General features: G+C 42.2%; 1 protein-coding gene across 2 annotated transcripts; it reads left to right on the plus strand.

The window, feature by feature from the left end:
- The first annotated feature begins 12836 nt into the window (after positions 1–12836).
- On the plus strand, positions 12837–20001 carry LOC110527626 (uncharacterized). Of its 2 annotated transcripts, none has more exons than XM_021609028.3 (2): positions 12837–13440; positions 15429–20001. In XM_021609028.3, the coding sequence occupies exons 1-2, from the start codon at positions 13098–13100 to the stop codon at positions 16133–16135; spliced, it is 1050 nt and encodes a 349-aa protein (XP_021464703.3). In that variant the 5' UTR covers positions 12837–13097; the 3' UTR covers positions 16136–20001. The 2 variants fall into 2 exon arrangements, with proteins under 2 accessions (XP_021464703.3, XP_090096692.1); XM_090240566.1 differs by having other exon boundaries at positions 12858–14912.
- Positions 20002–22371: the final 2370 nt, after the last annotated feature.

Consider the following 22371-nt stretch of genomic DNA (forward strand, 5'->3'; position numbering starts at 1 on the left):
GTTCCGTTTTAGGACCACTATTGTTTTCACTATATATTTTACCTCTTGGGGATGTCATTCAAAAACATAATGTTAATTTTCACTGCTATGCGGATGACACACAGCTGTACATTTCAATGAAACATGGTGAAGCCCCAAAATTGCCCTCGCTAGAAGCATGTGGTTCAGACATAAGGAAGTGGATGGCTGCAAACTTTATACTTTTAAACTCGGACAAAACAGAGATGCTTGTTCTAGGTCCCAAGAAACAAAGAGATCTTCTGTTGAATCTGACAATTAATCTTAATGGTTGTACAGTCGTCTCCAATAAAACTGTGAAGGACCTCGGCGTTACTCTGGACCCTGACTTCTCTTTTGAAGAACATATCAAGACCATTTCAAGGACAGCTTTTTTCCATCTACGTAACATTGCAAAAATCTGAAACTTTCTGTCCAAAAATGATGCATAAAATTAATCCATGCTTTTGTCACTTCTAGGTTAGACTACTGCAATGCTCTACTTTCCGGCTACCCGGATAAAGCACTAAATAAACTTCAGTTAGTGGTAAATTCGGCTGCTAGAATCGTGACTAGAACCCAAAAATTTGATAATATTACTCCAGTGCTAGCTTCCCTACACTGGCTTCCTGTCAAGGCAAGGGCTGATTTCAAGGTTTTACCTACAAAGCATTACATGGGCTTGCTCCTACCAATCTCTCTGATTTGGTCCTGCCGTACATACCTACACGTACGCTACGGTCACAAGACGCAGGCCTCCTAATTGTCCCTAGAATTTCTAAGCAAACAGCTGGAGGCAGGGCTTTCTCCTATAGAGCTCCATTTTTATGGAATGGTCTGCCTACACATGTAAGAGACGCAAACTCGGTCTCTACCTTTAAGTCTTTACTGAAGACTCATCTCTTCAGTGGGTCATATGATTGAGTGTAGTCTGGCCCAGGAGTGGGAAGGTGAACGGAAAGGCTCTGGAGCAACGAACCGCCCTTGCTGTCTCTGCCTGGCCGGTTCCCCTCTTTCCACTGGGATTCTCTGCCTCTAACCCTATTACAGGGGCTGAGTCACTGGCTTACTGGGGCTCTTTCATACCGTCCCTAGGAGGGGTGCGTCACTTGAGTGGGTTGAGTCACTGATGTGATCTTCCTGTCTGGGTTGGCGCCCCCCCTTGGGTTGTGCCGTGGCAGAGATCTTTGTGGGCTATACTCGGCCTTGTCTCAGGATGGTAAGTTGGTGGTTGAAGATATCCCTCTAGTGGTGTGGGGGCTGTGCTTTGGCAAAGTGGGTGGGGTTATATCCTTCCTGTTTGGCCCTGTCCGGGGGTGTCCTCGGATGGGGCCACAGTGTCTCCTGACCCCTCCTGTCTCAGCCTCCAGTATTTATGCTGCAGTAGTTTATGTGTCGGGGGGCTAGGGTCAGTTTGTTATATCTGGAGTACTTCTCCTGTCCTATTGGGTGTATTGTGTGAATTCAAGTGTGCTCTCTCTAATTCTCCCTTTCTCTCTTTCTTTCTCTCTCTCGGAGGACCTTGCCTCAGGACAACCTGACATGATGACTCCTTGCTGTCCCCAGTCCACCTGGCCGTGCTGCTGCTCCAGTTTCAACTGTTCTGCCTTATTATTATTTGACCATGCTGGTCATTTATGAACATTTGAACATCTTGGCCATGTTCTGTTATAATCTCCACCCGGCACAGCCAGAAGAGGACTGGCCACCCCACATAGCCTGGTTCCTCTCTAGGTTTCTTCCTAGGTTTTGGCCTTTCTAGGGAGTTTTTCTTTTTTTTTTGCTTCTACACCTGCATTGCTTGCTGTTTGGGGTTTTAGGCTGGGTTTATGTACAGCACTTTGAGATATCAGCTGATGTACGAAGGGCTATATAAATACATTTGATTTGATTTGACCAACCTCAGATTTCCCACTTCCTGGTTGGATTTTTTCTCAGGTTTTTGCCTGCCATATGAGTTCTGTTATACTCACAGACATCATTCAAACAGTTTTAGAAACTTCAGAGTGTTTTCTATCCAAATGTACTAATAATATGCATATATTAGCAACTGGGACTGAGGAGCAGGCAATTTACTTTGGGCACCTCTGGGCACCTTATTCATCCAAGCTACTCAATACTGCCCCCAGCCATAAGAAGATTAACAAGAACATAGCTAGCTACGTTATTTAATCTATCTGCATGGCAAATATCAGCAAGGCAAGCTTACACAATTGTACATTAAATTTGCATTAAATTCTTTAGCTAGCTAGATTCTATACATCCACTGTTTCATAAAACACCAGCCTGGTTTTCTGGTTGTTTCAGGAGTCCCTAAAACAACCAGAATTACAATTTCATACTTATGTCACAACACCCATAATGCTATCTGGCTATCTGGCTAAATCGCGATTTTCGTAACTTTATGAGCTTGATGATAAAAAAAAAGCAAAATCGTTTGTCTCTATATTAACTAACATTCCTGTCAACGGTACATGTTTCTGCATGATTCGTTATTAAGTTATAATCCCTTACATTTGCTTCCATCCTAGTATTTCTGTCCGCCATCTTTGATCCAGTTCAGTTCTGTGTAGGGGTACCCCTCTCTTCTAGTATTGTTGTCTGCCATCTTTGTTCCAGTTCAGATCTGTGTAGGGGTACCCCTCTCTCCTAGTATTTCTGTCCGCCATCTTTGATCCAGTTCAGTTCTGTGTAGGGGTACCCCTCTCTCCTAGTATTTATGTCCGCCATCTTTGATCCAAATCAAATCAAATCAAATGTATTTATATAGCCCTTCGTACATCAGCTGATATCTCAAAGTGCTGTACAGAAACCCAGCCTAAAACCCCAAACAGCAAGCAATGCAGGTGTAGAAGCACGGTGGCTAGGAAAAACTCCCTAGAAAGGCCAAAACCTAGGAAGAAACCTAGAGAGGAACCAGGCTATGTGGGGTGGCCAGTCCTCTTCTGGCTGTGCCGGATGGAGATTATAACAAAACATGGTCAAGATGTTCAAATGTTCATAAATGACCAGCATGGTCGAATAATAATAAGGCAGAACAGTTGAAACTGGAGCAGCAGCACAGCCAGGTGGACTGGGGACAGCAAGGAGTCATCATGTCAGGTATTCCTGGGGCATGGTCCTAGGGCTCAGGTCCTCCGAGAGAGAGAAAGAAAGAGAGAATTAGAGAGAGCATATGTGGGATGGCCAGTCCTCTTCTGGCTGTGCCGGGTGGAGATTATAACAGAACATGGCCAAGATGTTCAAATGTTCATAAATGACCAGCATGGTCGAATAATAATAAGGCAGAACAGTTGAAACTGGAGCAGCAGCACAGCCAGGTGGACTGGGGACAGCAAGGAGTCATCATGTCAGGTAGTCCTGGGGCATGGTCCTAGGGCTCAGGTCCTCCGAGAGAGAGAAAGAGAGGAGAGAATTAGAGAACGCACACTTAGATTCACACAGGACACCAAATAGGACAGGAGAAGTACTCCAGATATAACAAACTGACCCTAGCCCCCCGACACATAAACTACTGGAGCATAAATACTGGAGGCTGAGTTCTGTGTAGGGGTACCCCTCTCTCCTAGTATTTCTGTCCGCTATCTTTGATCCAGTTCAGTTCTGTGTAGGCGTACCCCTCTCTCCTAGTATTTATGTCCACCATCTTTGATCCAGTTCAGTTCTGTGTAGGGGTACCCCTCTCTCCTACTATTTATGTCCGCCATCTTTCATCCAGTTCAGTTCTGTGAAGGGGTACCCGTCTCTCCTAGTATTTCTGTCCACCATCTTTGCTGAAGAAAGTCTAACAGTCACTAGTGCAGCAGCAGCCTCCCCTGGTCCTAGTGCCGGCCAGGAAAGAAGTTTAAGATGCGATGGAACGGTTGACGAAAAAATAAAAACCAGAAAAAATATATTGACGGATATTGTTTTATTTAGGGGTGGGCTAATTAATATTTTAGGCCTAGAGACGTCTCTGATTCCTACCCTTTAACTTTTTGTCTGAAAATTAAATATTTTACTCAACTGCGTTACCCACTCCAGTTAGCAGATGGCGGTCTGGGGCTTTAAGGAAGTGCTGCTAGTGTGACGTATAATCTAGTGGACGGAACGCTTCTTTCAACAGCAGCAACAGTTAGTCAGCCACCTCGGTAGCTTGCTAGACAAAATAGCCGAACCAATAAAGCTCTTTAGACGCTTTCGTGTTTAGTAGCCACTGTGTTTTAAACCCTCTTCTGTCGTCTAGTTAGTTATCCGATTTAATTTCATATTTATGGTATTGTTGTTATTATTCAGCTAGCTGGTTATGTTAGCATTAGCCGACCATGCTGTCACTAAGCTACTCTCCTCCTTCTGAAGAAGAAGAGGAGGATGATATCACAGTAAAACAAGTAGAGGGTGAGGCCGTTACTGTGAAGGAAGAGGAGGATGTTACAGTAAAAGGAGGAGGAAGAGAAAGATGAGGATGCAGTTTATGGAGTGAAAGAGGAGGAGGGAGAGATGACTGTTACATCGAAAAAGGAGGAGGAAACTGGATATCTGGGCTCGGTTTCCCAAACGCATCTTAAGGCATCCAATGGTTCTAACGATGAATTTAGCCATAAGATGGTTTTGAGAAACCGTTCCCTGATTAACAATAGTAAGTACTGTCAGAAGAATCAATGGCTAGAAATAAAGTCACAATATGGATGTAGCAATTGCAGATTTCCGCTTTAACACCAAACATCAGTTCATCAACTGCAGAATTTGTGCCTCTGTTTTTTTTTACTATAATGTTTAGAAACACTGTAAATCAACACTGTATCGCCTCAACATGGTTAAACTATAATGTTGATATCATGGATGGTCAGTCCTTGCATCTATAGGTCTGTCTGTCTGTAGGTAATTACCAAAACAGTGGTGGAATGACAGATTTGTATTGTTTGAACTGCAGATTGCTGGGTTGTGTGGGTTTTTTAACAGCAACAAAATGGCTGCCCAGAGACATGGTTTGGTTAACAGCTGAGGGATGTGGGAAGGAGAAGTGTAACCACTCTCAAATTCATAGAGAACGATATTGTAGGAACTGTAACCCAACACCTAGCGACCTCGTCAAGAAGTTCAGACATCTTGGTGTAACAGTTATAAGGTGTTGGCTTGACAGTCGCCAACACTACACTATTAATACAAAGACTGGCCATCCATGATGTCATAATGATAGTTTAACCAGGGTTCTAAGGCTATATGGTATATTCTAGAATTCATCCATGATGTCATAATGATAGTTTAACCAGGTTTCTAGGATATATAGTATATTCTAGAATTCATCCATAATGTCATAACGATAGTTTAACCAGGTTTCTAGGCTATATAGTATATTCTATAATCCATCCATGATGTCATATTGTCACTGGAATTTCATAATTCCTATTGATTGTACATTAATTAAATCACTCCGTCTATTTTATAAGAATTTGTAAGATTCCTATTTGCATGCACCGGTCTTATCAAAATTAGATAATAGTATTTATTCTCGGAGCGCGCTGCCATGTAACCACGAACAACAGTTTATATACAAAATATGACGTCATAGGTTATAAAATGTCCTTTCTCCTATCAACAAGGATTCCAACAAGTTGAAAAGTTCATTCCAACCCACTAGCTCGCTCACTCCAGATACACACTTATCTATTAACTTCTGGAATCTTCACCTTCATCCATCACTATTTAGAAGACAGTTTCAGATAATGGAAAACCCAGGAAAACACTCTCTGCCTATCTAAACATCCCAGAGCTAAGTTGAGTCGGTTCAACCATAGGTTAACGACCCTTTTTGCTTACTTAAAAACCCACAATTCCAGTCTTCTCCAACCTGGCTGGAATGGTATTTATTTCATTTAATTACCCCCTGTCTCTTGCTCCACAATCCCTTCCTTATTAATTAATATTATTAATCAGATATAATAAAACAGAGTATACGTTTCATTAGTTATAGTTATATTTAAAATTTAGATATTGTTTAGTCTTTATTCATAAAATTCCTAACAAATAATGATAGTTTAACCAGGTTTCTAGGATATATAGTATAATCTATAATTCATCCATGATGTCATAGTGATAGTTTAACCAGGATTCTAGGCTATATAGTATATTCTATAACTGCCAGTGTAGATTTCCTGTGGGGGTCAAATTGTTAGAGCTGTTGATAAGTCATTGTATAATATTCAGCCAATTTCTTTTCATGCCATTACATTAATGGTAAGACATACCTAGATTAAAGTACATTCATGAATTGGTTTGAAACCTTTGTTTTTAATCCTTTTCAAAGTTGATGCCTTGGCGGATTTGTAAAAAATGGTTTGTCATTAAACACTTTTAAAATTGTATTTAAATGTAACCTTTATTTAACTATGCAAGTCAGTTAAGAACAAATTCTTGCCTACCCCGGACGACGCTGGGCCAATTGTGCGCAGCCCTACGGCCCAATCACGGCCGGTTGGGATACAGCCTGGTTTTGAACCCGGGTGTCTGTAGTGACGCCTCAAGCGGGGGCCCCAAAATCATGTTCTAGTGCTGTCCCCAACTAAAATACATCTTGGTCAACCAAGAGTCATCTGTTCTTTCTACCAATCGCCCCATGTGTTTTTATAAAATCTATATGTACTGAACTTGTCTGATGCTTTAAGCATGCTGTTTGGTTAAATAAATAAGACACACACATGACTAGAGGGAGCCAGTCATAAACAACCTTTTTAAAATGTTTTATTCTACCTTTATTTTACTAGGCAAGTCAGTTTAGAACGAATTCTTATTTTCAATGACGACCTAGGAATAGTGGATTAACTGCCTTGTTCGGTTACCAGTCCAACGCTCTAACCACTAGGCTACGCTGCTGCCCCAACCTAACCAGAAGAACCCCCCCCCCCCCGTTGCTGAAATTAGTAAATTCTGCAGTTCAGTAATAGACTAACAGACTACTGATAGATAGACTAATAGACTAGTAATAGACTACAGTCGGCAACCTTTTCCAGTTTTTTCCAATTTATCTGACCATTTCTACCAATTTGCGTGCCAGTTATGATTTTCATATGCACATTTTTGTGAAACAGTAAATCTAAATTAAAATTATGCAAATCTAAAATTAACGTTTATTGCCATTGCTAACTATGTAAAAAAATTACCTACATAAAGCCAACAAATAAAAACATTGCATTCTGCAGGTAGAAAATATCCGTATTAATATTAAATATCCTAGAACTCACTTTGGCTGCACATGGCCTGTCTACAACAAACTTTAAACTTTGTATCAACTATCAACTCGGACTTGCAACATTGTATAAAACATTCTGGGCCCTCAGTTTCCCGGCACCAGTGAGTTCGGGACAGACACAGCTGTCGGCTATTTGTGCAAAGGAAAATAAGTAATCAGGTATGTTATGACATTTCCACTGGATCAGAGCATTACATTTTTCCCTTTCATGCCGAGTGGTTATCGAAAGTGTGAGAACTGGAAATATTTCATGAAAATACTTTGAGGAACTATTGTCATACGCAATTGATTTTGATTAGTTACTTGCTGTTTGAGGTGAAGAACATTTTTATTTGAGAAGCTCCGCAACTCATTAGTGGTGGTGCGTTAACGCGGTTCTTCAATAATTACACATCATTCTTAATACTGTAGCTATTTAGTTACAGTCACATGTTCAACTATCATCAGCTGATCCAGGAAATCATTTTCTGAAAGACAGTCACATGACAAACATCACGACATGCAACAACAAGCAAAGTGCTTCTTCATTCATTACTCTGGTAAAGACAGTTGCTGTGCTCCACGTTAGATCCAACATCACTAACAAATTGATATTTATAATGTTATTGTCTGGTTGATTTACAGTAGGGTCTCTTTAGTCTGTTTGGACACAGATATACTTAGCTCATAATGTGTAGAGAACTGTTCCTTGATGGATAGGCTATTGTACAACACACAGAGCTATTTTCCTTTATTCAGGACATTTAGAATGACAACACATTACTGAGTAGCCTAGTGGGAATATTCACAAAAGTATCTATTGATCAGGATATGAAATGTCATGACAAAGTCATTTTAGTTTCCATGTTTCACCTGAAATATTAAATGATATATAGTCCTAGGTCTATATTGTTAGGTGAAGTTATGGGTCCTACAGTAGGTCTGTTATTGTTAGGAGAAGTTATGATAAACACTCAGTGGAAAAACGCTCATTGTCAGGCTGATGGCAAAGCTAGCCAAATAGCGTTTTAAGTGTTTAAAAAAAAAGTATAAAGCAGTTGATTTGCAACAATAACACAAAGATTATATTAAGCAGGACATTCAAACAAGGTTTACAATTATAATCCAAAAGTAGTGTGAAATTCACTCATTAGCAACCTGCAAATGGAGGCTATATTTGCTGTCAGCTTATGAGAACTCCCCTGAGATTTCCCCCACAGTGGTGAATTAGTGAATAGACAGAGCTTAATGAGTTTCCTTGAGTAGCACTCCTGATCTTGCGCTGATAGTGAGCTGTAATATTCAGAAAACGTGGAAATCTTAAATCTTCGCTCAGCATTTTTACTCCAGGCAGATATACTACATCCATAACTAGTGGTTTCCTCATTAGCATGGAGGAGTTTCTGCAACATAATTGCGTGTGCATCGCCCTCGTGCTGCAATTTTAGCAAACACAGAAAGGGGCCTACAGTGCCTTGCGAAAGTATTCGGCCCCCTTGAACTTTGTGACCTTTTGCCACATTTCAGGCTTCAAACATAAAGATATAAAACTGTATTTTTTTGTGAAGAATCAACAACAAGTGGGACACAATCATGAAGTGGAACGACATTTATTGGATATTTCAAACTTTTTTAACAAATCAAAAACTGAAATATTGGGCGTGCAAAATTATTCAGCCCCCTTAAGTTACCGCTCTTTGCTCCTCCTCCTTCCGTGAGGCCATCCCCTCTGGGACTGGGCCTCCTCAACTTCCCCCATCCCCCGCTCCTACTTCCCCCCTCCTCCCCCCAGCCGCAGACACATATGACCTCTGACGAGCCGGGAGCCGGGCATTACTGCCACAGGTGTGCTGACGAGCCACACCAGTGGCATGCCGTGAGCTCGTCACAGTCCTTCGCCTCGTGCTCCCTAGATCCACAAAATCTGTACTTTCTTGTGCTGCACGAGGCTAGGATGTGCCCGTAGGCCATACAACGCCTACAAAACGGGGGCTGACGTGCATAAAACAATGTCCCCCTGTCAGCCCCCAGGGAGAACATAGCTGGAGGATGAAGGTAGCCGCCCAGTCCCTTTGGGTCCTCCCTGAGGAGGGCCTGGGAGTCTCTCCTCCTGTTCCAAAAACCCAGGGAGTCCTTGAGGTGCCTTGCTGAGGAGATGTCATCCATGTATCTCCCCAGAAAGGCCCTCACCTCCTCATCATAAATGTTCAGTTACAATCCTGAAATTGTTTTTGTTGTGTTTTGCCAAGCTGGTTACCTCGTCGTGGCAAATCAGCCTCGCACCTTCCACTTCTCTCACCTTTTTCAGGATCTCGTCGTGTTTTTCTTCTGTGTGTAAAGCCACATCATAAGTTCCTTCCAACGAGTAACCTAGGAGGCAAAACACATCCTTCCCTGTCAGTTTAAGGATCCACATCAAGATAGTCCTTCCAAAAGTTTCACGTCCGAATGGCTCCATCTCCTTGTCCTTCCACACAAAGCGGACCGTATTCGCCAGCCCGATCCCAGGGACCGACCTATTTGAAGAATTTTGCGCCATCTCCACTCCCGCTCTCTTCCAAAAAAGGTAAAACTGAAAAGAAAAGCAAAAACAGCTGAGAATATTTACCCCCAAAAAACTTTTTTTCCGGCCTACGACTTTCAGCTCATAGGTTACGGTACCCTCAGTACCCAACTTGAACTTAGCCACACAGGAGGGAAGCCTTATAGCTGTGATCAATGTGACAAGAGATACTCTCATTCAAGTGGTCTGATTAAACATCAGAAAATACATGCAGGAGATCCACAGAGTGTAGAATGACCTCCAAAACCAGATCTGGGTAGTCAAACAGAGTGTAGACCAAAATACATAAAATCACATTTTATTTGTCACATACACTTGTTTAGCAGATGTTATTGCGGGTGTAGAAAAATGCTTGTGTTTCTAGCTCCAACAGTCCAGTAATATCTAACCAGTATTATCTAACAATACACACAATCTAAATGAATGGAATTAAGAATATATAAATATTTGGACGAGTGATGTCAGAGGGGCATAGACTAAGATACAGTAGAATAGGATAGAATACAGTATATACCAGAGGTGGGACCAAGTCATTGTTTTACAAGAGTCTTAGCACTCAAGTCACAAGTCAAGACAAGCTATGGGGCGCAATCAGGCGATGTAGGCTTGTACACAACCGCCCAACCTTAACACACACATACACCCTCTCTGTGTGTGGTTACAGTAGGCATATATATGTCAATGGTTTTACGAACAGCACTCTGTGTTCGACAATCAGGCAGGATTTAGGCTACCAACTGCCTAGACAGTTGAAGCTCAATCTTGGGTGCAATGTTCACGTTCCCGCACTGACTGACTGTGTGGAGGAACATTGATTTAATGTTACGATGGCCTACATGCTATACTAGCAACATAAATATTGTATAGCTGTCGGCTATATTAGCCACGACTTACCGTTCTTTGTGCAGCTTCAAATGTCGAACAGTTGGAAGTTGTTGCGCCCCATGTCTGTAATGTTCTTCCCAGATGTTTTGCAAGGTGCAATCCGTTTTTTGGTGATACAGCGTAGTCTTTATATCTGAAAATAATAATTACTTAATTACATCAAGCGTCCCAATGGCAAAACGTTTGATTTAATTATGTTCCAAACGTAAAACTTTCGAGTTCATTGTGACACGGTCACGTTGCCTGTTGTTTATTGCCACGTTTGGATGAAACCTTTTTTTAATATCCTTTTTTAAAATATAAATATCCTTTTACCCACGTCTTTTCTCCTCAATTTCAATCTTGTCTCATCTTTGCAACTCCAAAACAGGCTGGGGAGGCGAAGGTCAAGTCATACTTCCTCTGAAACATGACTCGCATAACCGAGCTTCTTAACAACAGCCCAGTTAACCCGGAAGCAAGCCGCACCAATATGTCGGAGGAAACACCATTCACCTGACGACCGAGGTCAGCCTGCAGGCACCCGGCCCGCAAAAAGGAGTCTCTCCAGAGGGTAGTGAGGTCTGCACAACGCATCACCGGTGGCAAACTACCTGCCCTCCAGGACACCTACACCACCCGATGTCACAGGAAGGCCAAAAAGATCATCAAGGACAACAACCACCCGAGCCACTGCCTGTTCACCCTGCTATCATACAGAAGGCGAGGTCAGTACAGGTGCATCAAAGCTGGGACCAAGAGGCTGTAAAACAGCTTCTATCTCAAGGCCATCAGACTAACATTGAGTGGCTGCTGCCAACATACTGACTCAACTCCAGCCACTTTAATAATGGAAAATTGATGTAAAAAATATATTACTAGCCACTTTAAACAATGCCACTTAATATAATGTTTACATACCCTACATTATTCATCTCATATGTATATACTGTACTCGATACCATCTACTACATCCTGCCTATGCCGTTCTGTACTATCACTCATTCATATATCTTTATGTACATATTCTTTATCCCTTTACACTTGTGTGTATAAGGTAGCTGTCGTGAAATTGTTAGGTTAGATTACTCGTTGGTTATTACTGCATTGTCGGAACTAGAAGCACAAGCATTTCGCTACACTTGCATTAACATCTGCTAACCATGTGTATGTGACAAATAAAATCTGATTTGATTTGAGTCGCTAGAATGCGATGAGCCAAGTAAAGCCCCCCCTGGCCAAAACCCTCCCCTAACCCGGACGACGCTTGGCCAATTGTGTGCCGCCCTATGGGACTCCCGATCACAGCAGGTTGTGGTACAGTCTGGGATCGAACTTGGGTCTGTAGTGACGCCTCTAGCACTGCGATGCAGTACCTTAGATCGCTGTGCCACCCGGGCATAACCTTTTTGGTTGTTAAAAGTGGGATTTTGACATTATTACCATTATATCAACACACTCAGCACTCCCAGCACCCCCAACTAACAATATATTTGGCACCGTAGACATCTAGTGACCACTTGATTCCATGTGACCAAACATTCCTGAGTCTCAAATAGTCGCCTGTCCCTTTTAATAGCCGGGCAATGGCACACATTATAGCAAATACATTTGGGGTCTAAATTAAAGGAGCTACAATTATAATTTAATTACATGTTTTAAATGTCCATAATATCTGCATTAATAGTGGAATGATCGTGTTTCACAATATTCCTAAAAAAAAATATATATATCGATCTTCTAATTGTGTTATTAACTGAATGTTTGTTTATTCCATGTGTAACTCTGTGTTGTTGTTTTTGTCGCACTGCTTTGCTTTATCTTGGCCAGGTCACAGTTGTAAATGAGAACTTGTTCTCAACTGGCCTACCTGGTTAAATAAAGGTGATAAATAGAAATACAAAAATGTCGGAGCAGTATAGACCTAGTCTGTTCATTATATACATCTACATGATGTATTGTTACACCATGTAGGAGCAGTATAGACCGACAGTAGCTAGCTACTTATGTGCCGTAGGAAACATTTTTAATCGCACTAATCAATCAACACATTCCTGTCTTTGTATGTCTCAATATAATAGTACTATTTAATTAAATCTATTTAAAATAATCTTTGTCTAAAAATAAAATATGATCCTCAACTGCGTTTCCCCTCCGGTCAGCAGACGGCGATGTGCGTCTTTCAGGCGATGCTGCCAGCGTGACGTATAATCTAGTGGACGGTTCTTCAGAAACAGCTCGTTAATCACCAAGGTAGCTTGCTAGCCAACATAGCGTATAGCTTGAATCTTTCGGCTATCGATGTATATTAGCTACTGTGTTTTAGACACACTTCTGTCGTATCTACTTGTTAACCTATTTCATTTAATTTGATGTTATTTTGTATTAGTCAGCTATAGTAGCTGGCTGGTTAAGTTAGCACTAGCCTACTCGCTAATGATAGCTAGCTAGCTAACATCCCCGAACATGAGCTCCCTAAACTACTCTCCTCCTGTTAAAGAAGAGGAGGGCTGCTGGACGGAGGAAGAAGCTCTGGGGCTGAACATTGTCGCGAAAGAGGAGAAGGAAGAGGAGGATGTCACAGTAAAACAAGTAGAGGGTGATGCTGTTACAGTGAAAGAAGAAGAGAAAGACGTTTCAGTGAAAGAAGAGGAAGACGCGTTCAGAGTGAAAGAGGAGGAGGATGTTACAGTAAAAGAAGAGGAGGAAGATAAAGATGAGGATGTCGTTTTTGGAGTGCAGAAGGAAGGGGAGATTACTGTCACATTGAAAGATGAAGAGGAGGAGATAGGAGATCTGATTAACACCAGTAAGTAACGCCTTAAATTGGTTTTTCACTTTGGATATTCGGAGTTGGTTCGTCAATACCTTTTCAATGGAGGCCCATAGGATGATGACTGATATGTCTAGAATCAGACGACGTAGAGAACAAGCTACCCCTTGTTTTCTCCGTTCCGTTTCCAAAAAGTGACTTAACATATATATTTGAGAAGGGTCTATCTGCTGACCGCAGACTGGGGGGCACGGCATGTTGTGATTTTCGTGTAGTGATGATTTACGACACACCTTGCACCTCAATAGTGCCATGCGAGAGTTGGGTTTGCTACACCAAAGATTATGGATGTACTGACAAGATGTCTCTGTTCTAACAAAGGGAGTCGTTGTCCACAAAGCGGCACTGCGGGTTGTCTAGCTCCCACCTATTCTTTCTTTGGATTGGTGGATAGATCTTATTATTGTAATCTATTGTTTACATTCTATGAGGGTTCTATGATGCTAAGCTACTAGCATGAATATGCATAGCGATCTGATGACAACTCCTATAGTGTTTTTATCAAAGTTGTCGGTATGTCATGTGTCCACATAATAACTTAATCATTACAAAACTTCTGTTAGATCAAGTAAACCTCACGTAGCAAATTAGCCATTAATTTAGTTGTTGACCAAATTCGACACTTTCCACATTGGGTTGATAATTGTTTCCACTTGGATACAACCTACTGTAGCCTACTGGCATGACCTAGAGAAATACAACCTACTGTAGCCCACTGGCATGACCTAGAGAGATACAGCCTACTGGTAGACCACACTATCTACCTAGAAAGTTTGTCTGTATTTTTCGTAGCTGTTTACATACCGCCACAGACCGATGCACGAAGACCGCACTGAATGAGCTGTATTCCGCCATAAACAAACAGGAAAACGCTCATCCAGAGGCGGCGCGCCTTGTGGCCGAGGACTGTAATGCAGGGAAACTTAAATCTGTTTTATCTCACTTCTATCAGCATGTTAAAAGCAAAAATGAAAGCAGGAAGCACCAGTGACTCGGTCAATAAAAAGCTGATGCTAAGCTACTGGACTGTTTTGCTAGCACAGACTGGAATATGTTCCGGGATTCTTCCGATGGCATTGAGGAGTATACCACATCAGTCATTGGCTTAATCAATAAGTGCATCGATGACGTCCCCACAGTGACTGTACTTATATACCCCAACCAGAAGCCATGGATTACAGGCAACATCCGCACTGAGCTAAAAGGCTAGAGCTGCTGCTTTCAATGAGCGGGACTCTAACCTGGAAGCTTATAAGAAATCCCTCTATGCCCTCCGACGAACCATCAAACAGGCAAAGCATCAATAAGGGACTAAGATTGAACCGTACTACACCGGCTCCGGCGGTCTACCAGACGAGCAAAAGTACTTTGAGGCAAATAACACTGAAACATGCATGTGAGCACCAGCTGTTCCAGACGACTGTGTGATCACGCTCTCCGCAGCCGATGTGAGTAAGACCTTTAAACAGGTCAACATTCACAACTTCGCAGGGCCAGACAGATTACCAGGACGTGTACACTAGGTCTATGTTATTTTTAGGTGAAGTTATGGGTCAATTGGCATACACTTAGTGTACAAACCCTCATTGTCAGGCTGATTTTAAAGCTTGCCAAAGAGCATTTTACTGGTTGAAGTGTTGAAGAATAAGGCAGTTGATTTGCGACCAGTAACACAAATATATTAAGATTCAAAAAAGCCTTACAATTATAATCCAAAAGTAGTGTGAAATGCACTCATAAGCAACCTGGAAATGGAGGCTATTTTTGCTGTCAGCCTATGAGAACTCCCCTGAGTTTTCCCCCACGGTGGTGAATAAGTGAATAGACACAGAACTTAAAGTGAGTTTCCTTGAGTAGCACTCCCGATCTTGCACTTCATGGCTACGCTGTTGGCATAACCTTTTACAGGAGATTTCCTCTGTTGTGGGCCTTTAAACATCTGTCTGACTTTGTTGTTCACACAGGAGAGAGAGGTGACTATCGTGGATCCTCTGGGGAGCCTCAACAACCGCATGATGCCGAGGCAGAGAAGAGTCTCTACAGACCAGGATACCTCAAGAAACACCAGCAGAAACCCAAAGGAAAGAGAACTCACCGCTGCTCTGACTGTGGGAAGAGTTTTGTTTTCTCAGGACAATTAAAATCACACCAGAGAACGCATACAGGAGAGAAATCATATAGCTGTGATCAATGTGGGAAGAGTTTTACTACATTTAGCAATCTGATGATACACCAGAGAACACACACAGGAGAGAAACCTTATAGCTGTGATCAATGTGGTAATAGTTTTGTTTCATCTGGCCTTCTGACTGTACATCAGAGAATACATACAGGAGAGAAACCATATAGCTGTACTCAATGTGGGAAGAGTTTTACTCAGCTAAGCAACCTGATATCACACCAAAGAATACACACAGGTGAGAAACCTTATAGCTGTACTCAATGTGGGAAGAGTTTTACTCAGTCAACCAGCCTGATATCACACCAGAGAACACACACAGGAGAGAAACCTTATAGCTGTGATGAATGTGGGAAGAGTTTTACTACATCTAGCAAACTGACTCTACACTACAGAACACACACAGGAGAAAAACCTTTTAGCTGTTCTCAATGTGACAAGAGATACTATGATAAATGTTCTCTGATTACACATCAGAAAATACATGCATGAAGGCGTTGTTTCATGATATCAATGAAATTATGTCAGAATGTAGAATGTTTAACAATGTACAAGGAGTATTTTAATGATGTCACAATATAGAACCCTAAATGTTTGCCCCCTGTTCTATTGATTTCAACATGATATGGATTTTAGCCTCAGGGGGGAAATCCAGGCTCTGAATTGAAAGAGTACTATTTATATGATTTAACAAAAAGTGAGTAACAAAAAAGTTCTGTCTTACACTTACTATGTTGGTGGCCCACTTTAATCACAAGTTACACTTGAATAAAAATGTAGCTAGAGGTTTTCTACAAATTGTCCTCAACCAGTGATGTACACATTACTCTCAGATTCCATATGGTTTTTGAGCTGTTAGTTTTAACAGGACGTGCAACCTCATCTCCCTCCTCTCGGCAGAATTGATTTCAACATGATATTAATGAGTGATGACAAATTAAGTGTTGCCCTTATTTGTTTAGCGACCCCTACATTTAAATGCATCTCTCCAAAATGTAGCTGACTGTCTTCTGCAGATTGTCCTCTAACCAGTGAGGTGAAAGATATCTCCTATTTCTATGTGTTTTTTTAGTTGTGTTAGGTACAACCTGATTTCCCCCCTAATTGATTTCACTGATTTATTGCTTCATGCCAAAACAACAGCGTTTCTGGTTCTTGTGCAGTACGTAAGATGCTTGTTTAAAAAATACAAGTAATATGTATTATTGTGGCAGATGTTTGTGTTTATATAGCTCAATTTATCACAAACTGTTTCTGCATATTGGTTATTGATTTGGACACATTAAAACTTTGTTTTGACATTGGGCTATCCCACCTAGCAAAATGTCATTGAAAAGAGGTTGAGAAGGAGACTATGCCCGGTGTACAATATACGTTCAGTTTTAGTTGAAGTGAAAGTTGAGATGTTGTTTTTTCAATTCACTTGCAGCCTATACACATGGACGCAGTATAATAACTTGGTCTGTAACAATTTTATTCGCATTCTTACATCACTCCAGTATTTCTTTGCAACATTCAAATGGTAATTGTCTTTATTCCCACTGTCAAAGAAGCATGTCTCAAATCACTTCATATTTCAAACACATCCATGCCTCACCATGAAGTTAATTATTGCCAATACATATTAACAAAGGGGTGTACATTTGGTTTTCATATTTACATTTAGTAATAATAATTATTTATGCAACCAATCAGGGTTCATTCTCAGATGTGCCAAACCAAATGTACTAGAGCATGACATTGGGGATTGGGCCCCGATCCAACAACATGCCTATCTAGTGAACCCTGAAAAGAGAGAGAAGCTCTGCAGTGAGGTGGAAAGTTACTACGGATATTGCAGGAGTTTCCTCTTGAAATCAGACATGTCCGTGGTAAGGACAACTTGGTTGTTGATTGTCTCCAGCGGGGTGTAGTCAAAAAGTTTTGTGTTTAGCCAGTGCGTTACCATGGATGACAATTTATTTTGACTGCATGTTTTTACGTATTGGAGATGAGTTTTGTTTGTGCTCGTTCCAAGGGGACGAGAGTTCTAGAAGCTAGTGAGTTTTTCAAAAATAGATTGTAGAAAAATATATATATTTAGAAATGTGTTTTTTCTTGTTTTTAATTGGTGACAGCCAGTAGACACCATGTTTATATTGTAGAAGGTGAAGCATTGTAGTTGATTTTAATATGAATTGGAAGTTGTTTTCTGTTGGTGGTGAGTAAACTTGTCCAACAAAAGTATAGGATATATTTGTAATCTTAAGGGGGAAGGTGTTACAGGCTTTGGTTTTTCCATTTATGTTTTGAGGTTGGACTTTAGCACATATAGCTCGTTAGCACTGTGAGGGAATTTTCTTTTAAACCTTACTAATGCATGTGTATTAAAATATTATTCTTTAAGCCGAGGCATTGGGCTTGAGATTGGTAAAGAACCTAACTCCTATAACATAGAAAAGTGTGTTGATAGAGGCCTGTTCTGGGTGTGTAGAATGAACCCATGATGTTCAGACACTCAGCCAAGAATATGACAGAAACTGACTGGTTCCTCTTGATCCTCCACAGAGTAAAGGTTTTTTCCTGCACACCAGTAACAGAGCTATTGTGTTGGAGCCTGTTTCTGAGGAAAGATTGTGGTGGAGAAATCATGATTAGCTAAGTAACATGGATAATTAAGATGTCTTATCTGTAGAATATGCTGTTATGAACTATTGACCTCTTGCTATTAGAATGTCTCCTTTCTGGATCTGGTGTTGGCAGCTGCACTTCCCCCCTCAAATGGGCCTCAGTCACCTTGGGTCCAAAGAAGCGAGATGTCAGGCTTATCGATCACATGTCCCTGTTGCTATGCAGAATATCAGCATCTATCACATTTCCCGGTTGCTATGCAGAATATTAGCATCTATCACATGTCCCTGTTGCTAGGCAGAATATCAACAGGGAGGAAGGCAAAGGAGATCAGAAGGAAACATTGTTTCCATATGTGAACTGTGTGTTTATTGCGAAACATGTGAAGGGATGGTGTGAGTAATGGGGAACCAATCACTTGTCTCCACAGTGTCTGTGCGTCAGTCACCTACTCCTAGGGGCAGATTGTATTTGGGGCCCAAGGTCTGACACAGGATGTGTGGGGTTGGTGTTTGGAACCATTGTACGTCATCTCTGAGGTTGCACCTATCCTGAGATAGTTTATAACCCAGAAGCAAGCCTCCTTGTAAAAACAAGTATTTTAATAAAAGTAAAAACCTTGATTGATTATTAATTTTGCGCCTCCTCATTATTGATTATGGGTAGAATTTCCACCCCAGCACGTATGGCGAACCGATTGGTATCACCTCGTTAGTTAGAATGTGTTGGCTTGTCCATCTTGTTAGGGTTGGATGTTGCATCCAATTGTTAATATTGTAATCAATGACATTTCCTTAGGGTGCTCATTAGTCTTTCAGTTGTTATTCTTCTGTTTTTTATCCTATTATTGTTGTGTAGTAAATATTTCTTTTTATTTTCAATGTTTTCTAAACATATTTTCCTGTGAAGTCATTGTGTTGCATCCATGTCTGAAATGTGCTGTATAAATAAAGCTTGATTTGAACATATTGCAAAAGAAATTAACCCGATGACTGACCAATCAACAGCCTCTTGCTAAACCAATTAACAAATATGTGCAAAAGCAACACATATCTTTGTCCATCTTAGTATGAAAAACAGTATAAATTCACTAAATCTTCCACTATGTCAATATAGTGCATGGCATGTAAGTTTAGTATCACTTTTTAACCAACCCAGTGCATTTGTTGAAAATGAAAAAAAAGGTACGAGTAAAACATGACATTATTTCCAAACCATTGTTGGGGAATAATCAGAATTAGTTGGGTAACCTAGATAAGATGTTTTATATTCATTATATGCTTGTGAGTTACTTCTCATCAGAATGTCTATTTTTGGATAATACTGTTGGCCGGTTGCAGTTATCTGTTCTCTGACATGGGGTCAGTTACTTGGGCTGCATAGAGGGGAGGGGTCAAGCTTGTCTTCATATGTAAACATATCTTTTAAATCAATTATCTCTTGGCTCCACAATGTCTGTGTGCCAGTCACTGTGTCTCTGTGATTTTGTCAAGGAGGGGGTATTTGATATATGCCTGTTGATAGGTTTTGTTTTATGGTCCTGAGAGCGAGGAAAGAACATAGTTTAGGAGACAAAGCTGAACAATAATTTATGGCCAATGCTGTCTGGCTATGTATGTCTTTGCTATAAAGGATCTCAGTTGCAATGTGTAAGGACTCTCAGAGAATTCATTGATAGACACTGAATTGATCTGAGAGTCACAGGGTTGTGATGGAGCTCATATAATTAAAGATGGACTTTAAGATAACTCTGACTTGTGTGTGGTTTGCTCTCATGATTTGGTAAATACAGGAAATTTCCACAACACCATTCACAATGCTGGCTGAGGTACGAGAAAAACATGACATATTATTTCCTAATTGTAAAAAAATCCCCACTCCTTTATCAACTAGTCTTTCACTGTTTAACCAGAATAACATGAGTTGTGTCCTTCATACTGTTAGACTGTTAGTCCATAATCAACTAGTCTCTCACTGTTCAACCAGAATAACATAAGTAGTGTCATTCAGACTGTTAGTCCATAATCAACTAGTCTCTCACTGTTCAACCAGAATAACATAAGTAGTGTCATTCAGACTGTTAGTCCATAATCAACTAGTCTCTCACTGTTTAATTAACCAGAATAACATGAGTTGTGCCAATCAAACTGTTAGACTGTTAGTCCGTAATCAACTAGTCTCTCACTGTTTAACCAGAATAACATGAGTTGTGTCTTTCAGACTGTTAAACTGTTAGTCCATAAGCATATTCAGCTACTTAGATGTCATGTATTGTCATGTTATGTTCTCTATAATGAAACATCACCAAGTGAAATAAAGTTGATAAGATACTATTAATAGACATTAAATAAAAAAATGGTTGTTCAGAAATCATTAATTATCTTGTTGCTCTCATGAAATAAACTAAATATTTGAATAATTGCAAGGAACATATTTGCATATTGCAGAAATCCTAAGAAAGAAATCCTGAATGTATTGAAATGCCTGGAGGGGATGTGTTCATTCATAACCCATCATTTATACATGTTAATTTATACCTGTTAGTTCATAACTGTCACACCCTGACCATAATTTGCTTTGTATGTTTCTATGTTTTGTTTGGTCAGGGTGTGTTCTATGTTGGATGTCTAGTTTGTCTGTTTCTGTGTTTGGCCTGATAGGGTTCTCAATCAGAGGCAGGTGTTAGTCATTGTCTCTGATTGGGAACCATATTTAGGTAGCCTGTTTTGTCATTGTGGGTTGTGGGTGATTGTCTATGTTAGTTGCTTGTGTCAGCACAGTTCTTATTATAGCTTCACGGTCATTATTGGTTTATTGTTTTTGTATAGTGTTGCAGTGTTCAAAAATTGGAAATTGATGTCACCTGGGTCAGCTTTCCATACTCGTCCTGAGGTAGTCGTCTGGTGAAGACTGTGCCAGCCTCACGCACCAGGCCTCCTGTGCACCTCCCTAGCCCTGCACGTCCTGTGCCAGCTCAGCGCTACAGCGCTCCTAGCCGTGCTAACCGTGGCGGGCGTTGTACTGGTCAGGCACCGTGTTATGCGGTGGAACGCACGGTGTCCTCAGTACGCGTGCTTAGCCCGGTGCGCTACATCCCAGCTCCCCACATCTGCCGGGGTAGGGTGAAAATCCAGCCAGGGTGGATGGTGCCAGCCCTGCTCTCGAGATCTCCAGTGCGCCTTCACGGTCCGGTCTATCCAGTGCTACCTCCACGCACCAGCCCTCCGGTGGCAGCCCCCCGCACCAGGCTGTCCCTCCGTCTTTTGCCTACAGGTGCCTGTCCAGCGCTGCCAGAGTCTCCCGTCTCTCCAGAGCGGCCAGGGTCTCCCGTCTCTCCAGAGCGGCCAGGGTCTCCCGTCTCTCCAGAGCGGCCAGGGTCTCCCGTCTGTCCAGAGCGGCCAGGGTCTCCCGTCTGTCCTGAGCCGCCAGAGTCTCCCGTCTGTCCTGGGCCGCCAGAGTCTCCCGTCTGTCCTGAGCGGCCAGAGTCTCCCGTCTGTCCTGAGCGGCCAGAGTCTCCCGTCTGTCCTGAGCGGCCAGAGTCTCCCGTCTGTCCTGAGCGGCCAGAGTCTCCCGTCTGTCCTGAGCGGCCAGAGTCTCCCGTCTGTCCTGAGCGGCCAGAGTCTCCCGTCTGTCCTGAGCGGCCAGAGTCTCCCGTCTGTCCTGAGCGGCCAGAGTCTCCCGTCTGTCCTGGGCCGCCAGAGTCTCCCGTCTGTCCTGGGCCGCCAGAGTCTCCCGTCTGTCCTGGGCCGCCAGAGTCTCCCGTCTGTCCTGGGCCGCCAGAGTCTCCCGTCTGTCCTGGGCCGCCAGAGTCTCCCGTCTGTCCTGGGCCGCCAGAGTCTCCCGTCTGTCCTGGGCCGCCAGAGTCTCCCGTCTGTCCTGGGCCGCCAGAGTCTCCCGTCTGTCCTGGGCCGCCAGAGTCTCCCGTCTGTCCTGGGCCGCCAGAGTCTCCCGTCTGTCCTGGGCCGCCAGAGTCTCCCGTCTGTCCTGGGCCGCCAGAGTCTCCCGTCTGTCCTGGGCCGCCAGAGTCTCCCGTCTGTCCTGGGCCGCCAGAGTCTCCCGTCTGTCCTGGGCCGCCAGAGTCTCCCGTCTGTCCTGGGCCGCCAGAGTCTCCCGTCTGT

Source organism: Oncorhynchus mykiss, chromosome 7, assembly GCF_057628025.1.
Source record: "Oncorhynchus mykiss isolate SJ-2025 chromosome 7, ASM5762802v1, whole genome shotgun sequence".
NCBI lineage: Eukaryota > Metazoa > Chordata > Actinopteri > Salmoniformes > Salmonidae > Oncorhynchus > Oncorhynchus mykiss.